We start from the raw sequence: 18,186 nt of genomic DNA, 5'->3' as shown, positions 1-18,186 counted from the left end.
GTCTCCATCTTCAAGAGTAGAATTAATTTTTACATAGGAACAGTACGTGCATAATCACGCTTGTTAGGCGTTTATTAAAATTTAATCATCACTCATCCTTTAAAGCTAGAATGATTTTTATACACAGTTTTATTTGATGAAAATAGCTCTGTGAAGTAATCAAGGAAAGTATTATTAACTCCATTTTTTTCATGCAGAAAAATGCTCGGAGAGGTTAATGCCTTGACCTGTAAACAGCAGAGCAAAGCAGGACTCAAAATTAAGTTTTCTCGTGCTAAATCCAGAATGCTTTCTGGCCAAGCACCATACGTATATTAAGATAAAGAACAAAGTTGTTTCCATGGAAGCACACCAAAGGAATAGGACATGAAGCCGGTTGACTAATGTATATCATTTCAGACTTGATGAAACAACATTAAATAATAAACATTAAATTTATCAGATCAGAGTATCAACTCCTCTTTCCCTACAAGTTACGTCCTTTAAAATAGGCCCCATTGTAGGCCTTCAGTGGATGTGCTGTTTGGAGCCCGTACAGCAGGTGCCAGCCCTTGAGTACTCTGTGTGTGTTTCCACGTGCAGGGCCAGCGCCTTTCAGTTTTCCTCAAGTCTTGGAAGTGTTTTTCCAGTCACGCATTTTTTTTCTTTATTATAAAAGTAAGACCTAATTATCATTTTTTAAAAAGAGAAATACTGAAAATCTAAAAAAATTTTTAAATCATCTATAATGCGCCAAAGATGAACACTGTCTTATTTTAGTATATATAATAATTTAGTGTCTTATATATACCGTATACCTGTGTGTATATATGTTATAAAAAAAAATATGAAACATTTTTCCCAATTCTGTTTACCTTGAATGTATCTTTTTCTATCGGCTCTTCTGTTGTGAGCACTTTTCCATTTTTATTAACTATTTTTGTAAAGATGAGTTTTATGGCTTTATATTTGTTAGTGCAGATGTACCATTTTCTAATTTTTATTATTTTAACTTTTTTCCTGCTGGTTATTTTCACTGTTGTTACTGAGAGGGGAAGATAGTCTTTGGTCACATTTCTTACTTCCTCACAGTGGATTCTTACAACTGGGAGTACAACTCCAAAGACTCCTGGTGGGGTTTGCCAGATTGCTTTCCAGAAGCCGGTCTCACCACATTTGGCCATCATCGCTGATTATAGTTTCTAGTTTGATAGGTAAACATACTCTTTCATGGTATTTTCATCTGCATGCCTTTCTCTGCTTGGTAGGTTAACACTTTTTCATATGCTCATTGACTGTTTCAGAGTTTTGCGTTCTAAGTGTGCACCCCAGGTTAACCACAAATCCTTAACTCTTTGAGACCTTTGAGAAAGGAAAACCAGAGCTATATGCTTAATAAACCTTAGCTTGTAATTTTATTGCGGTAGCTGTAATTACATAATTCCAAGGAATTTTTTTTTTACATATATTTTAACCTGTGCCAGTCTTTTAAAAGGAATTATCTAATTTAGAGTTTGGATAATTGCAGATTTTTGACCGACTCAGGAATGTAGTCATAATGGCCATTAAAGTCTGGCATGAAATGCTTGATTGAGGTTTTATTTGAAGCCCCTAAATCTCTTTCAGGTATTCCAACATGGAGGTGGAGAAAGGACAGGTGTTTTGTTTTTGTTTTTTTTAAATATGTCCAGGGAAGGTCCTTTACAGCAATCAGTTTTAAAGGTTTTTGAGTCACTTGAACCATGGGTACCATATTTTACATATTTGATTATTTTTAGCTTAATTGTATATAATTCTCTTTTTTTGCTGCTGTTTTTATTTATTCTAGTTAAAACTTTGTTTTTTAATACAACTTTTAAAAGTCAAACTCCATTTACAGTTATTACAAAATATTGGCTCTATTCCCCATGTTGTACAGTATATGCTTGAGGCTATCTTACACCCAGTAGTTTGTACCTCCCCTCTACCACTGGTAACCACTAGTTTGTTCTCTATATCTGTGAGTCTGTTTCTTTTTTGCTTCAGTCACTAGTTTGTTGTCTTTTTTTAGATTCCACATATAAGTGATATCATCCGGTATTTGTCTGACTTATTTCACTAAGCATAATGCCCTCCAGGTCCATCTGTGTTGCTGCAAATGGCAGAATTTCATTCTTTTTATGGCTGAGTAGTATTCCATTGTGTACAGAGACCACATCTTTCTCCATTCATCTTTCAGTGGGCACTTGGATGCTTTCAAGTCTTGGCCGTTATACGTAGTGCTGCTGTTTTTCACATAGATGTTGCTTCAGAGATGAGCGAGAAGCTCGAAGTCTGTTTGGAAAGTTGGGGATGTGCAGGGCATAAGTGAGTAAAACCATTGATTCACCACTTGGGCGCAGGATGTGGGTTCCGAAGTCAAAACCTTGAACCCTGGCAGATAAAATGCAACCACTGGAGTTGTCTTTTACCCCACCCCTCTTCCCATTTCCGTCCTCATGCGGGCGCTCCGGGCCCTCCTCAGTCTCTTCTCGTCTACTCCCTCCGTCCCTTTGTCAGTGGTGCCCGTGATCTTTAACCTGCAGGCCGTTTCTAGGCTTCGGATCTGTTTCCTACGAGACGTCTTCGCTGGAAGTTCCCCTGGTATATCAGGTCATTGTGTCCAAACCAAAATGGCCCTCCGCCTTCATGCCAGCCCCTTTCTGTGGGTCCTTGTCTCAGGCGGCCAGCTGGGCCCTGGGGGTGTTCTGGCCTCCATCTCTCGGGACGGCTGATGAGCGTCCTCTGAACCTGTCTCCACCTGGTTGGCTCTTCCTGCTCAGGCACGGCCCTTCATCAGCCGACCACTGTGCTTTCGCAGGAGCCTCGCTCCCTGGCGCTCTGTGCCCTAAGTCCCTTCGCTCTGCACCATCCTGCAACTCCCGTCTCAGATGCAGGTGTCTCGTCCCACAGAGAGCCTCCTGTGGCATGGCCCTGTCCTGTTCCCCCAAAGCGCGCACGGGCGAGGTCCTCTGCTCTTCTTGTGGTGCTTCCTTCAGATGCTGGAGTCGCATTTGACACCTCACATTGTGACTACTTTAATGTTGGTTTGCTTCTTTTCTCGACTAAGTTCTTTTCAAATATTTCTATATGAAATGTTTTATCCCTACAGAGGAATAGCTCTTGTGTAGATGTGAATTAGAAGAAATTGCAGCTGAAGAAATGCAGTGTCGTGATCAGGACCCTCGGTGCACATTTGCATCACCTCCCTCCCCTTGTAGAGTCACTTGTGCATTTTGTGGTTCCTGATTAACACGTTGTTTACTGTTACCTGTTTCTGAGTTTTAAATAGCATCAGTGGGATCACAGGCGTGCATTTTTCTGTGACTCCTCTTTCTACTCAGTACTGTTTTTGAGGTTTATCCATGTTGCTGCATGTAGGTTATGCTAATTTGTAAAATAAGTTAGAGTGTCTCCTTTTTTCTTCTTCTGAGAGTTTATATAGAGTTGGAATTACAGTATTCGTTATCTGAATACTTAGAAGAATTCTGGTAAAACTTTCTGGGGCTGTATTTTCTTTGTGAGACAGTTTTTAATGACTGGTTCATTTTCCTTAATGGTTAAAGAACCATTCAGGCTTTCCGTTTCCTCTTGTTAATTTGGGTCATCTGTGTTTTTCTTGGACTTTGTCCATTTTGCCTAAATTTTCAAATGTATTGGCATAAAATCGTTTTATAATAGTTCCATATTCTTGCAATCTCAACTGCATCTACAGTTATGACCCCCTTTTATACTTAATGTTGCATGCTTAATATTTTAGTCTTTTTTTCGATCAGCTTTGCCAGAATCTTTTCAAGAGCCAACCTCTGTCTTCACTGATCTCTCTTCGCATCCTTGTTTTCTGGGGCAGTAACTTGGGTGCTGAGCTTACTTGTTTTGTCTACACAGCTCACTGATTCCAAACCTTTCTCCTTTTTCACATGAACACTTAAGGCTATGAATTTCCCTCTCTCTAGTGGCGTGCCGCATGCTAACACATGGTGTTCTGATTGTTCAGTTTATATGTTCCAATTTTAATTGTGTGTTTTCCTTTGACACATCAGTATGTAGAGGTGTGGTTTTAAATTTCCAAATTGAGGGAGCAGCTAGTTTCCACATTGGGAGTTAGTTTTTTCTTTGTTAGAGATTTCTGACTTAAGTGTTCTGATGTCAGAATATCATATTTTTAACTTTGTTGAAACTTGCTTTGCAGATGATACGTGGTGAGTTTTCTTAAATATTCTACCTTGCTTGAAAAGACTGTCCTTCAGTTTTGAATACCAGGTTCCGTTTGCGTCTGTTAGACCCAAGGTGTGAATTGTTCATATCTGTTCCTTTTGTTTGTTTGTGTGGTCTTTAATCTGTCCATTACTGAGAAAGATGTACTACAGTCTCTCTTTGGCTACTTTTTAGATATTTTCTTCACCTCTAGCATTCTGTAGTTCAACTATGATGTGTCTCTTGGTATGACTTTTTTTTTTTTTTGCCTTTTTGCCTTTTTGCCTTGACTCTGATTGATACTTTTAAGCAGTCCTGGAAAATTCTCAGCCATCACCTCATCAAAAATTCTCCCCTTGGGCTTCCCTGGTGGCGCAGTGGTTGAGAGTCTGCCTGCCGATGCAGGGGACATGGGTTCGTGCCCCGGTCTGGGAACATCCCACATGGCGTGGAGTGGCTGGGCTGAGCCTGCGCGTCTGGAGCCTGTGCTCCGCAATGGGAGAGGCCACAACAATCAGAGGCCCGCATACCGCAAAAAAAAAAAAAAAATTCTCCCCTGTTCACTCTTTTCTCCCTTCAAGAATTCCTGTTGGATCATATCAGACCTTATATTCTCCATGTCTCTTACCTTCTTCTTTCATGTTTTTTCCCTCATCTTTAAATACTCTGTAATGGTTAGGAATATTTCTTCAGATCTCGCTCCTCATCCACTGCTGCTTCTGTTATGTCTAATCTTGCTGAAATTTGCTGTCTGTTGACATTTTATTAAAGTTGTTTTTCATTCCCAGAAACTCTTTTTGGTTTTTGTTACTAAGTCAGGGAAAACAATTAACTTACTCTGGAATAGTACACTTTGAAACATTATACCAGTGTAGGAGATGGTGGCGGTAAAGTGCTTTCCAGTGGCCCTCAGATGGTTCTGCGTAGGTGGCCAAGTCAGCTGCAGGCTATAGTCAAGTAAATGGAGAGGGATTTTTGCAGTCAGGTGAAGCCTGATTAATGGGATGTGAGCTGGTTAACTTGATTATAAAAAATTCACAGAAAACCAACAGTTGGGGAATATATAGATCATAATCAGTCACAGGTTAGAACCACGGCAGAAGGAAGATGAGGAGAAGTGGCTCCCGGCAGCAAGTCCTAGGTGGTCCTTCTGTGTCAGAGTGACAGGATGTCCTGCTTTATCACAGTTTGCTCTTTTGATTTAATAGTGCCACCTCTACTAGGGATTAAAGGTTTATTTTTTAAAATTAACTATTTACTTGGCATTTATTTTGTCCACATTTGACAAGTTATGGTTCAGTGACATGAAGGAATATCAGTTCACTGTCCAGCCATCTGTTTGTAAAGAATTAAAAATATATTAATTTGACTGAAAGTAGTAATCCAGATTCACTTGCATAGAGATTCTGATTATAGTTTGACGAGTTTATTTCTGTAGAGCTGGCTCAGTTAAATGCACTCTTTCTGTCATCTTTGAAATGAAAATAACAGGGCTTTTTTCCTACTGTGTTTTTCTTTCTCAGAAACTTATTTGTTTTAGAAGTATTCCTTCCAAAAAGTTTTTAAAATAGTAAACCAGAAAATTTAAGTTGGAAACATTAAATCACAACAATGAGATGATTTTACGTTTCGTGAACTATTTGAGTGAGCTACAGACCCTTGTGTAGACACCGGGGAAGCAGGGCATCTGCCATCTGCGTTTTGTTCCTGGACGTGCCCCCCGTGACCACGTGTGACATCAGAGCACCTTGACCTGCACGTTGCTGCCGAAGAGAGAGCTGGTAGATCATCACAAGCCTCTAAAATGCTGCCTCCTAACACGCTCTGTATTTCTCCATGTTATTACTGGTTGTTGAACTACAGTTGGCCTTGAATTACGTATGCACTGGGGTTAGGGTGCTGACCCTCCACCCAGTCGTGTAACTTAGAGTCAGCCCTCCGTATCCACCCTCCCCGTCTGTGGGTTCGTACAGTACGGTAGTATTTACTACCGAAAAAAATCCACATATCCGTGGACCTGCACAGCTCAAACCTGTGTGAGAAAACCTATTTCTAATTACATAACTGTTGAATTAGCACCCTTTTTCCCCCTTTTCCATTAGAGACGGCTGGCCTGGAAGCCGTCAGGCCCCACCTTCCCTGAGAAGCTTTTCAGCCCCTTAGCAGTGCCCTGGTCACTCTTGCTCTCTCTGCTTCCTTATCAGCCACATTCCGTGAACATTGTCTTTCGTATGTTTTCTTGTCTGTCTGCCCTACTGGACTGTGGTTTCCTTCCTAACAGAGTTTTTTTTCACGTAACTTTCATCCATCACTCTCAGGTGGTGGGTTCGTGATAGACCCCATCCTTGCATAATAGGGTCAGGTGAACTCAGCTGACATCTGTGCTTCTCAGATGGTATGAACAGGGCATTTGAAAAATGATAATCATAGCTGCTAGCATTTATTATGTATTTTAGATGTGCTACACAAGGCTCATAAATTATCATTTCTAATCTTCACAAAAAAATTTATGAGGTGAGTATCGTTGATTCTCATTGTTTCATTTGTCTGGTACCTATCTGTGCATACATTTATTTTCAACCTTTTTTCTTAAATTGAGATATACCTTATATACAGTAAAACATATAAATCTTTAGTGTATTAGATTGGTGACTTTTTGCACAGTACCCACCACCCAGATCAAAATATAAAATGTTCTCCTTGTGCCAAGTCCCATGCAGTGGGACAGCTGCATGGGCACCCCTCTCACCGCTGTCTGACTTCTGTCTGCACAGGTTAGTTTCTCCTTTTCTTGAACTTCATGTGAAGTGGAGCCGTACAGTTTGTAGCCTCCCGTGTCTGGCTGCTTTTGCTCAGACCTAATCATTTCTGAGATTCAGCCAAATTGTGTGTCTGTTACTAATCTGTTTCTTTTATTGCAGAGTTTAGGTAACATATTTTGCTTACTCATTCTTGGTAATGGGCTTTGGGTTGTTTCCAGTTTCAGGTCTTTATGAATAAAGTTGCTGTGGGCACTGCTGTAAAAGCCTTTCTGTGGACATTTGTACTCTCTTATTTTACATATATACCTAGAAGTGGAATTGCTGGTCATGGAATAAGTTGATAGAACCTCTGACTATTCCCAAGTGGGGATATCCTTTACACTCAGCCAGCAACGTGTGAGTGTCCAGGTGCCCCACTTGCTCACTACCACTTCACTTTCTGTTTTATTTTAGCCCGTCTCCTGGCTTTTGTTGGCATTCCCTGATAAACAGTGATGTTAAGCATCTTTCTTATGCATTTAGCTGTTCATATTCAGGTACCGTCTTTAGAAGTGCCTGTTCATTTCACTTGTTCATTTGTTAATTGGGTTGTTTACCTTTCTATTAGTGATGTTAGAAATCTGTGTATATCTTTGTCAGATATATATTCTTTGAGTAGAAATTTTAAATTTTGATGAGGTTTATCTACTTTTAAAAATGTTTAGTGTCTTTCATATCCTGTCAAAATCTTTACCTGCTCCAATGTCCTGAATTTCTTTTTCCCAGAGGCTTTGTAGTTTTAACTGTTATCTTCAGGGAGATGATCTGTCTCTTACTGAGTATTACATTGTGTTCATTATTACTATAATTATACGTATACTATGATAGCTTTATAGTATGCATTGAAAGGACAGTTGTGCTCTTTTTTCCTGGTATCTTTTCATGCTGTATTGTATGGTCTACAACCTCTAGTACAGTCTAGTGCCAGCCCCGACCCTGCACTCCCCAGATTCTCACTCCTCCCATGTCGAGGGCTCAGCCCACCCCCTCTGCAAGTCCTTGGCCCCTGGGTGGTGGTGAGACCAGGCATGGACGCACGGGGCTGACACTGACCCGCTCTTCCAGCAAGAACTAGTTCATGTGGGCTGACCTTCTTGTGAAGACGGCCCCTGGTCTATACAGAGGACTAATTCTTATCTTGTTACACAGCTGCACTAGAGTGGTCTTTATTACTGAAAGTAAAATAAAAATCTTGCCTTTTTGTAAGAAGTTGGTAAAAACTGTTAAAATCTACTGAAGTATTTATTTACATTGTTTTACTTTTTTCTTCACCCTCAAGCAGACAGCTCATAATTACTCTTCTTTGTGTTTATAGGTTAGCATGGCCTCACTGAAAGAGTTGGACCAAAGACTCTTTGAAAACTACATTGAATTGAAGGCAGACCCCATCGTTGGCTCCTTAGAACCTGGCATTTACGCAGGCTACTTCGACTGGAAGGACTGCCTGCCCCCGACAGGTTGGTGGTTTGAAGTTACTGAAGTCTCCAGATGCATCCAGAGGGGTAAATATGGATTTCCTTTTCTCAATACAGGCTGAAGATGCTTTTCTGTTTATTCCCTTTTTTTTTTTCATGTTTACTGAGGGGTTGATTTAAAGTTTTATTAGCTTACCCACTTTTTGGTAGCCTGGGGTTATTAGTACTTAAAATGGTTAAAGATATTCTTAAATTCCAGAGAATAATTAATTACACCTCATAATGTGTGATCATCTCAGTAACGTACACTTGCTTCCTATGATATTTCTTTACTTCATAGAAATAATAGACTGTGAGTGACAGTTTTATGCAATGACCTTGCAACCTTCATCAAAAAATTTACTTAAGACGTTCGGTCACCTCTATGGAAGACCCAGTTACTGATGCCAAAAAGGTGAAAGATACAAGGAAAACGTATGGGAGTAAGATTATTATAATAATTTAACAAAGAACATTAAACTGGAGAAAGATGACTGACAGTTCCAGTATTATCGTTTTGACATCAAATGAAAGTCACTTAAATCACTTCATAATATATATTTTAGAACTAACTATTGCTTGTTGATTGAAATAAACTTTTTGATTGATCAAATAGTTGTTTCTTTGTATGAAGTACTGTAGAATACATAAAGCCAAGCAACCTACTAACATCGTTATGTCGATGTAGCGTGATGTGGAAATGGTTCTGTTCATATTAGACATCGGTTCTTCGAGGTGAGTGTGGCTGTACCAGTGACCTGCTTGCAGGTTGTTACCTTCGTTCTTTCAACTAACTGTTGTGATCACCTGTCCTTTTTTTTGTGTGATGCTTTTATTAGATGGTGATAACATTGTTTACTCTTTAATACCTTTGGTTTTTATTGTTATTTTTCATATTAGGGGTAACGATACAGTGATGCCAAAATTCTAAGCTAAGAGCCAGAATCATTAAATCAGTAATATTTTATGTGACTGCAGGTATTTAATTCCTGAAATCACCATCATTATAGACATACGCGCCTTCTGCTTACAGCTGACCATAATTGATCTTTTTCCTGCAATGCCAGGACTCTTGTGTACCCATGTTTTTCTGTGTCCAAACTGGATTACAGTTCACATGCCAAATATATCCTTTTACAGTTTAAGTCAGAGCCTGTCAGTAACTTGCTTAAAATTTTTGCGGCATCTTCCTGCTCACTCGCGGTAAAATCCACAGAGCGGGCAGCACTGAGTCCGGCACCCGCCCCCTGCGGCCCCTCCAGCTGCTTCCAACACACTGGGCCTCTGGTGGCCCAGACTTCCCACATCCTCCCCCAGGTCCTTCCCTTTGCTTAGACGGTAATCCTCCCTCATGTGTACTTTTGTCCTCAGGCCTCTACTTAAATATCAGGACACCAGCCATCCACCCTGCAGAGGTGACACGGCCAGTGGAGAGTAGGCATGGTGTTTTAGATTAAACCTGTGGGAATTACGTGTATTTTATGTGTAAGATAATTATCTACAAGGGAGAAGGCTGTACATGTGGTTCCAGCACCTGCCTTTATGTTGGTTGAGCTTCTTAAAGCCAAATCCGTGAGGTTGTGGGTAGTGGTCAGTTATCCAAGGTGGGTGATGAAATGCACCTTCTGTGTAAGCCGGGTTCCTGACTCCACGTGAACAGACCTCTGGAACTTTTGAACTCAACAGCCTCTGGAACTTTTGATCTACCATCCTTTTCAAAACTCTTGGGCTAGATGACTGGGAGTTTCAGTATCTTTGGACTTTAGGAAGGTAACAGTGCACATACCACATATTATGTTATATCCCCGGTAGAGATCCCTGCAGAGAAATAGGTGAATATTAGATTAGGAGTGATAACAAGATCCTTATCGGTTCAGGTGAGACATGCCACCACAAAAGTTCATCACGAATTTGCAAGTTCACAAACAGAGGCTCTTGCCTCCCGGGTTCTATGTCTCCCTTGTCTAGACTCCAGCATGGCGTGTGGTGCCTGCTCGTGAAGATTTGTTCAGTGACTGGGGTCCCCTTGCAGCTCCCACGGAGCCATGCCCGTGTCCTCGCTGCCCCCCCCCCCACCGCCTCACTCCCGCCGGGTCCGCGCCTGCTCCGCTCGGGGGTTGTTTTCGGGTCCTTTTAATCTCTCTTGTAACTCTTCAGTACACGAACGTAATAGATGTATTTCTGTATCTGTTTTTTATTTCCCTGTTTTGGAGAAATTTTTAAACAAAGATGTGAGGAGATTCCTTTCACATTCCCAGACTTCTCATCATTTAAGTTTTTTATAGAGCAGTGACTGAAAGGTTCAGAATTCCAAGGGTCAGATCGCAGAATGTTTTTCAATAAAATCTCTCCATTTTCTCCTCAAGGGAACAATACCCAGTAATCAGCTGTGCTCTGTGCTTGGCCCCTAGCCTCTGCAGACCAGCCTGGCTATTGCTTCCCCTTGGGGGCCTCTCTCCTTCCCCTGAGACATGTATGAATTACCTCACATGGGCCCTGCTGCACCAAGCTCTTGTGCAGTTAACCAATCCCCAGTTCACAAATGAAGGATACAGCAGGCCCTGCACACGTGCACACACGTGTGCACACACTTGCACATAGTACGTACATATGCACACACATGCACACCCTAAATGTGTTAGCTCCTTGCAAACAGTTTCAGTCATTTGCGTGCCTATAACACCTGTGCCTCGCCTATGATTATCACTTAATACTTACTACCATCTTCTAAATTTCAACTATCCTAAGACACAAATTACTTATGACCTCCTGAGGGTCGGGGAGGGGTGGCTAGGACATCAGGCACTAACCCTAAGCTCTGGTCCCCCTAACTGTACTCACAGCCCCGTCACACTCCTCTTTACAGCCCAGCTTCAGAAAGTCGGCTGGGTGGTTCCTCAGAGATTCCATGTGAGGCCCCGTGTCCTCTCGTGTCCTCCCGACATCTCCGGCACCCCTGCGACTCCACCTCTGTGCCATGGCTGGGTCCGTGGACACGCTCGCTCTTGTGCTCCGTGACCGGAGTGCTCCCGGGCTGCTCCCTCTCCCTGGGAGAGATGGCCCTCCTGCGGGCCCTGCGGTCCCACTGCTGGTGGCCGGCCCTCAGTCTCCTTCCCCTGCCTAGCCTTGCACCCTGGCGTCCCCGGGACGCCGGCTTCCTCTGGGCTTGCTAGTCTTTCCTCGGACTCTGCCCTTCCCACGCCTCCTCCGGGAGCTTCCCTGCCCCCCCCGCTCCCCGGCCTGCCCTTGAGTCCTGCACGTGGGCGGTCACTGTGCCCCCGGCTCCTGTGCTGCGAGCTGAGGGTGGGAGTTCACAGGTTACAGCCTCAGTGACGTGTGGGTCATGCCTCAGTTTATCTTCTGAGTACTTGCTCTGTGGTTCACAGTGATTTTTCTCAGTTGTTTTTCCGATAGGAAAGTAAATCGTGATGTTCTCGTTTCCATTAATCTTCTTGTTCACTTTTTAATAAATACAACACGGTGGGTGTTCATAGTTGTTTAACCGAAGTGAGCATGTTAGCACTTGCTTCCTGTGGAAGCTTTGTGCATCCCTAAATCTTGAGCAATTGCATTTGAATTAAAACGTGCATGTCAGGGATACCTGACATGTGAGCAGTTCTGTGCAGCATCGCTGTGCTCTTCAGGGACAGTTGAGGTGTGTCTGGCTCAATCCCTGTGAGGACGAGGGTGTGGGAAGGGCAGTGCCAGGCTCTTAGGGTCTTGGGTCCCACTGCCTCCAGATGGGTGACTGACTCAGACTGTCCAGATCCTGCCTTGAAGGGACCTGGGGTCCTTTCTCTGCCACTTCCCATCTTCCCAGCCCTCAGCGTGAGTGATGATGGATAGAAAATGAGGTCATCATTATCGGGGCCACTTTTTATACAAAATTAAGCTTCTGCTGGCCTTGGGGCATTGAGGCCTGTGGCTCTGTCTTTCAGATAAACTTCCAGAGCAGACGCACACACCACTGCTTTGTCAGCCATTCATTTACCATTTCTCTGGTTCCAAAGCCTCTTAGAAATTGTTGGTTTTAGTTTCACTTTTATAAACTGTATTTAGTTCTGTTCTTGGTGTAGCTTTGACTTCGTGATCCCCAACTGAACTTCAGTCTCGCATAGTCATATAGTGATTTTTAGTTTCTTTAAAGATGACTGAAGTTTTGAGACCTCGTGTAAGGTGAACAGCCAAAATAGTTTGACTTCAGTCTTCCAAAATAATTTCAATTAACAACTTTAGTATTATCTTTAGAATTTTCATCTCCAAAATTTCATCCAAAACTGAATTTTACAAATCACGTAGGTAACCGATTGTCGATTGCAGTAGTTAGCAATAAATTTAGTTTCTGATACTGTTTGTGGTGATTTTTAAAAAAAATTCAGGTGATTAATTTCACGATTCAAGAAGAGATATTCGTTAAAGCTTTTTTTTTATTATTTTTTTTTTTAGCGGTACGCGGGCCTCTCACCGCTGTGGCCTCTCCCGTTGCGGAGCACAGGCTCCGGACGCGCAGGCTCAGCGGCCATGGCTCACGGGCCCAGCTGCTCCGTGGCATGTGGGATCTTCCCGGACCGGGGCACGAACCCGTGTCCCCTGCATCGGCAGGCGGACTCTCAACCACTGCGCCACCAGGGAAGCCCCATAGCTGTGCTTTTTTAACCTGACAGTTGGATATTTAAATTCTCACCTCTTTATTTGTATATGTGTCAGGAAAGATTATTCTGGTTACTTCTGAGTCACTTAACTGACTGTGTCGTTATTCTTATCTGCAGTTATTAAGAGCTCTGAGTATTTGCATTTGATAGGTTTTAGGTAAATTGAGAATGGTCTTAGTCTTCATTTATGAATACACATGGAAGTTCATATCTTTAAAACATATTGAATAAGAAAAATAATCTTTCTTAAAATTTTCTCTTAAATATTGGTGTTCTGTCTAAAAGGCATTCAAGTTTACATATATTCCTAAAGATACTTAATAAATGAATTTAAAATTAACCATTTTTATAAAGGTAAAGTACTTAACCGATTTTTAACTCAAAAGGCCTTTTTATTAATTGTAGTCATTGACATTATCAGGAGGAGGGAAGACATTTATGTCATCGGTGATGTGAGTGAGTGGAGTGCCGGGTGTTAGCGTGGTCAGCCGACTACTTGTGTGGGATGCATGGAACCCGGAGCAGAACGATTTCCACATCAATCATATGTCAGATCCAGTATTTGGAATACTGAGACTACTCAAAGTCTGTAAGAAAATATTCCTCTCATGGACAGATAGAGAATTTCCTTTCATTCACAAATTCAGCCAGTAGTATCAAGTCTGGTAACATCCGAGGCACTCTGCACATTCCCCAAGTTGTTCCTGCTTCCAAGGTTAGAAGGTGGTAGAGAAGCTGAGGGTGGTGCTGCGTGTGAGGTGAGATGGTGGCTCTGACCCGGGGGAGTTGGGATGCACCCGTGTCCCCCCTCAAGTCATGTGGCCTGCTCCCAGTGGCACCAAGGAGAGCAAGGCTGGACTCAGGAGGGACCAGCGCTGCTCCCCGCCCTGTGGGGGAGCCCTGGCACCAGCACCCCCAGGGCAGCTCCCGAGACCACGTCGTAACCTTGGCGTCTGTACCTGTGGTGCGTGGTTCTGTGTTTATTATGGGGTGGTTGGCGGTATGTGTGAGGGCAGCTGTTTTGGTGAAAAAGATCACACAGCGTGAGGTGGCAAAAAAACTAAAATAGATCCGTTGTTCTCTTGTGATTTTTATATCCATTTATTTTTTTAAATTATATCATCTTGGAGCCCTTGAGGTATTTTTTTTATCCTTTAAAGTTAAAATCCAGTGCATTATTGGGGGAGGAGGGAATGTGAAAAATAGCTTCTGTGCTGTTCATTGACTGTCTAATCATCTCATTTTTTTTAAGTTATCATCGTTTCTGCAGTTACCTAAAGAAAATATATTTCCACTGCCATGCGAAGAGTATCTTGATTGGTTATTGTATGTTTTCTTCCCCCAACACTTTTCTCCTAATACTCTTGTGATTTTAATTGGATCCTTGTATTTCAGCGAGCTAGTTGCACTTACCTCTAACTAATCGCACTTAGTTAGCATGAAGAACTCTGAGGTAGTGGCCAGGCTGCCTGCCGTTTATCTCATCAAATCAGCACCTCCATTTAAACATTCATCTCAATAGTTGTTAAACTGTAACCACACGTAGGGAAAATCTTTTTCTGAAAGTTCTCGGGGAGTTTACTAAATGCTGGAACAGGGCTGTTGCGATCCTGCTTTCTGGATCCTCCTGATAGATGAGTCGTCGTGTCCAGTATCAGGGAGGAGGGGAAAGAAGGGACTCTGGCCCCATCGCTACCTCCGCCTGCACAGAGGGAAAGAAAGAAAAACACCGTCTGAATCTTGGGGCCTGGGGAATCCCGATGAATAACAGTCTTCTTCTCTGTCCACATTTCGAACCGACTGAAGAATAAGACGCAAGAGTCAGTAGGTGAGAAGGCCGGTGCCGGTGGGTCAGAGTGAGAGCCCAGACCCCTCGCCCAGCCCCTCCGAGAAGCAGCCCCTCTGCCTGCTCCCCACCTCCCGCAGGCAGGGGTAGCGAAGAAGCAGGGGACAAACCCCCATGTGCTGCTGACCCTGCCAGAGGTGGACAAAGGCTGTCCCTCCCTCTGGGAAGCCCCACTCAAACCAGAAGGGCGGGGAGACGCCGTTCTCCTTTAAAGCACCAGACGTGAACTTCCAGCAAGAGGTGGCTGGCTCTGGTTGTGCGGACAAGAGATAGGAGCTGATTTCAGCAAACAAAAAACTTGTTTTGTCCCATTAATAAACAAGGAAGCAGAATTACTTCAGAATCTAAATATTAATTCCTATTGCAAATAAAATACCGCGGCCAGCAGTGCAAGGGTCAGTTACAGAGACGGTCTGTAGAAAAGGAGGGGACTCAAAGACGTCCTTCCCTCCGCAGCCCACAGCCTGCCTCTGGTTTCGGGGGTGGGGGGCAGCCCTCAGGCCCTCGCTCCCTCCCACGTTCCCCTTCAGCCCCACCCCACTGTCTCCAGGCCCCCAGGCCACCCCCGCTCCATGCCTGCAGCCCTTGGTGGTACCCAGCACAGGGAGATCCTTCCCTGACAGACTTGGTCCATCAGTTGGTTGGTGAATGAGAAACACCTCGGCAGAAATTACTCAAGCAAGTAAAATACTAATTTACAGTTTAGTTTTTACCCTGGTAGGTATTTTCAACAGAATGTCGCATTGAATTGTCTCTTAATTCAGCTAATGTTAAAGAAGAGAACTTTGGTTGATTACATAAGAAAACTGTTACCAAAAATAACATGTGGACTACCCATTCAGAAATAATTAGGATATTATAAAATTTTATATCTGTGTAAAATGAAAAAATCCTCACACCAAAGGTCTCCGAATGTCATTTCACCTTTCCAGAATTACTCTGAAGACTGCGGCTTGCAGAATTCTGAGGGCGCCTTTACGAGCGTCACATTCTTGGTGCTGTTTGTTGGACACTCTAGAAATCTCTTCTCTTCTCGAATGTGGAACACAGGTGGTAACGCCCAGTGACACGGCTGTCCTCTCGTGCCTGTCTTCCACAGGTTTCCTGCGCCCTGGTCATGGGGTACTTTGGCACACTATCGCATCTGCTTCTGATCGAAACAGATGCCAGTCGCGTGAACTCCACCTTTGAAGAGAGACATCCAAGTCAGTAGTCTTTCCCGGTACTGAACTTCTCAGAAGGAGTAGTTTTATCAATTCCTTGGACTGTTTTTCTTAATTTCATTTAAAACATACTGTCAGGTAGATATTAATAAACTTACATTTCATCTATTTATGAGAGAAAGGCAATGTTACATTTTTCAAAGGAGGATGGTCCTAGTCAGTCATCTTTTTTTAAACACACTTTCATCATTTAACTTCACTTTTTTTCCCAGCCATTTTCTCCTTTTTTATAAGCAGTTTCATGTATCAGTGTCAGTGCTGTGAAACCGTTTATACAATGCTTCGGACATTTGGTTACAGTTTGTCTGCCAAGCATTTTTCAGTAAAGCTAAATGTTGGCTCTGATGGTGTTCAGTGTGAAACGTATTAACCTTGAGAGGACCTGTGGCCCTACATACTTTCTTCATTGCATGTTTTATCTGTTGAAGTATTTATTTTATTGTGTCTGAAACTGATAGCTGTTTGGCACCAGGGTAAACTAACGTGCTGTTTTGCAAAGGCCATTGTTTAAACTTACTTTGGACATTCCTAGACATTTATCACAATAGAGCAGGGAAGCGCAGCTCCTGACCTCGTGGCAGCTTCAGCAGGGCCAGTCTTCTGCCCCCTCCTCCAGATGAAGGATCATTTCATCTACACACAGATCAGATAAGGACTGATTTCTTTAAAAACATAACCTCAGTACCATTATCAGATCTGGAAACAAATAATAATTCATTAATTTTAGCAAATATCCAGTCAGTGTCCAGAATTCTCAGAAGAGCTTTCTTTTAGATCGTTTGCTCAGATCAGGATTCTGTCAAGGTCTATGTGTTGCTTTTACTTGCTGTGTCTCTGAAGTTGTTTTCTTTTTTCTTTCTCTAGGGCCCCCTCTTCAGCTTATTTGTTGACTAAATCAGGTGGTTCTTATATTCTCACTTTCTGAATTTTTCTTATTGTTTCCTCATGGTGTCATTTCACATGTTCCTCTGTCCCTTGTGTTTCCTATGAACTTGTGGTTAATAAAGAAGCCTTATCAGTTTCAGGTTCAATTTTGTTTTAATTTGTTTTCTGCCACCAGCAGGTCCATCACGTTTGATTGTCTCCATGTTTGTGATATTAAGATTGAAAACTGGATTCAAGTGTTACCAGCTTGCTCCACCCTTTAAAATTTTGTCATAAACTTGTCATCTAATGGTTTTAGCACCATGGGTAATTGTTGCCATGATCTGTTGTTTCCTTAGAGATTGCAAACTAATGATTGGTAGCTGGAGCACGAAATTAAAAAGTAAAAAATGTCATCAACTATTTAGTTACTCTGAAGTACAGTTCATGTAGGAAAGGCAGGATAAATGTTTGGTTTTTCTCTTTATTTAGAGTTTTCAGAGTAAGTTGGTTCCCTTTTGTTTCTTTTATTAAAGGTGATGAACAAGGTGTTTTTTAATTCTCTTCGTTAATTCATACCTTGAGCATATTACATGAGTTTCAGTTCATTGTCATAGTCAGTGTTTTTTAGTAATCAAGCTGTCCCCTCTCTGGCTGGGAATGCCGCCCCCATGGGCCCCGGGTCTTCCCTGCTTTCTGTGGTCCAGTTGTCCCACCCAGTGTGTGCCTTCTCCTCCCAGATGTGGGACCAGCCATTGGATGGGAATGAAATGATATGAAATACGGAAAAACTTCCTCTCTCTTAACTTTCTTCTGCTCTTTCCACACTATGTCTCTGTCCTTCCTAGGGGCCCCCTGGCTTTTTTGTCATCCCTCTCACTCTTGTTAAGTCGCACCCAAAAGTCCGTTGCTTGTCCATGATTAGACAAGCACCACATTACCTGGTGGTCCTGTGTCCTGGTGGCCCTGTGTCCCAGTGGTGCCGCCGCTTCCCTTCAGGTCGCACCAGCTGGCCTGTTGCTTAACATCACATTCCTGCCCATCGGCTCGTGGCGGGCTGTGTCCCCTCTGGCTAGTGAGGCCTTAGGAAGGCTGCGTGGATGTTCTGTAATTACGAGTTATGTCCTACGGACAGTGTTAGGGATTTTTTTT

General features: G+C 42.7%; 1 protein-coding gene across 2 annotated transcripts in view; it reads left to right on the top strand.

The window, feature by feature from the left end:
- The window catches only part of EXOC2 (exocyst complex component 2), a 156,313-nt gene that overhangs the window by 113,391 nt on the left and 24,736 nt on the right, over positions 1 to 18,186 (top strand). For both annotated transcript variants that reach the window (XM_082664804.1, XM_082664805.1), the window contains exon 23: positions 8,311 to 8,452. In XM_082664804.1, the coding sequence (XP_082520930.1) occupies positions 8,311 to 8,452 (142 nt within the window). The remainder of the gene's footprint in view (positions 1 to 8,310; positions 8,453 to 18,186) is intronic.

The sequence above is a fragment of the Grampus griseus genome (assembly GCF_964374135.1).
Source record: "Grampus griseus genome assembly, chromosome: 10".
NCBI classification, from domain to species: Eukaryota; Metazoa; Chordata; class Mammalia; order Artiodactyla; family Delphinidae; genus Grampus; species Grampus griseus.
The sequence above is the reverse complement of the archived record's forward strand: the minus strand, read 5'-3'. Positions and strand labels throughout refer to the sequence as shown.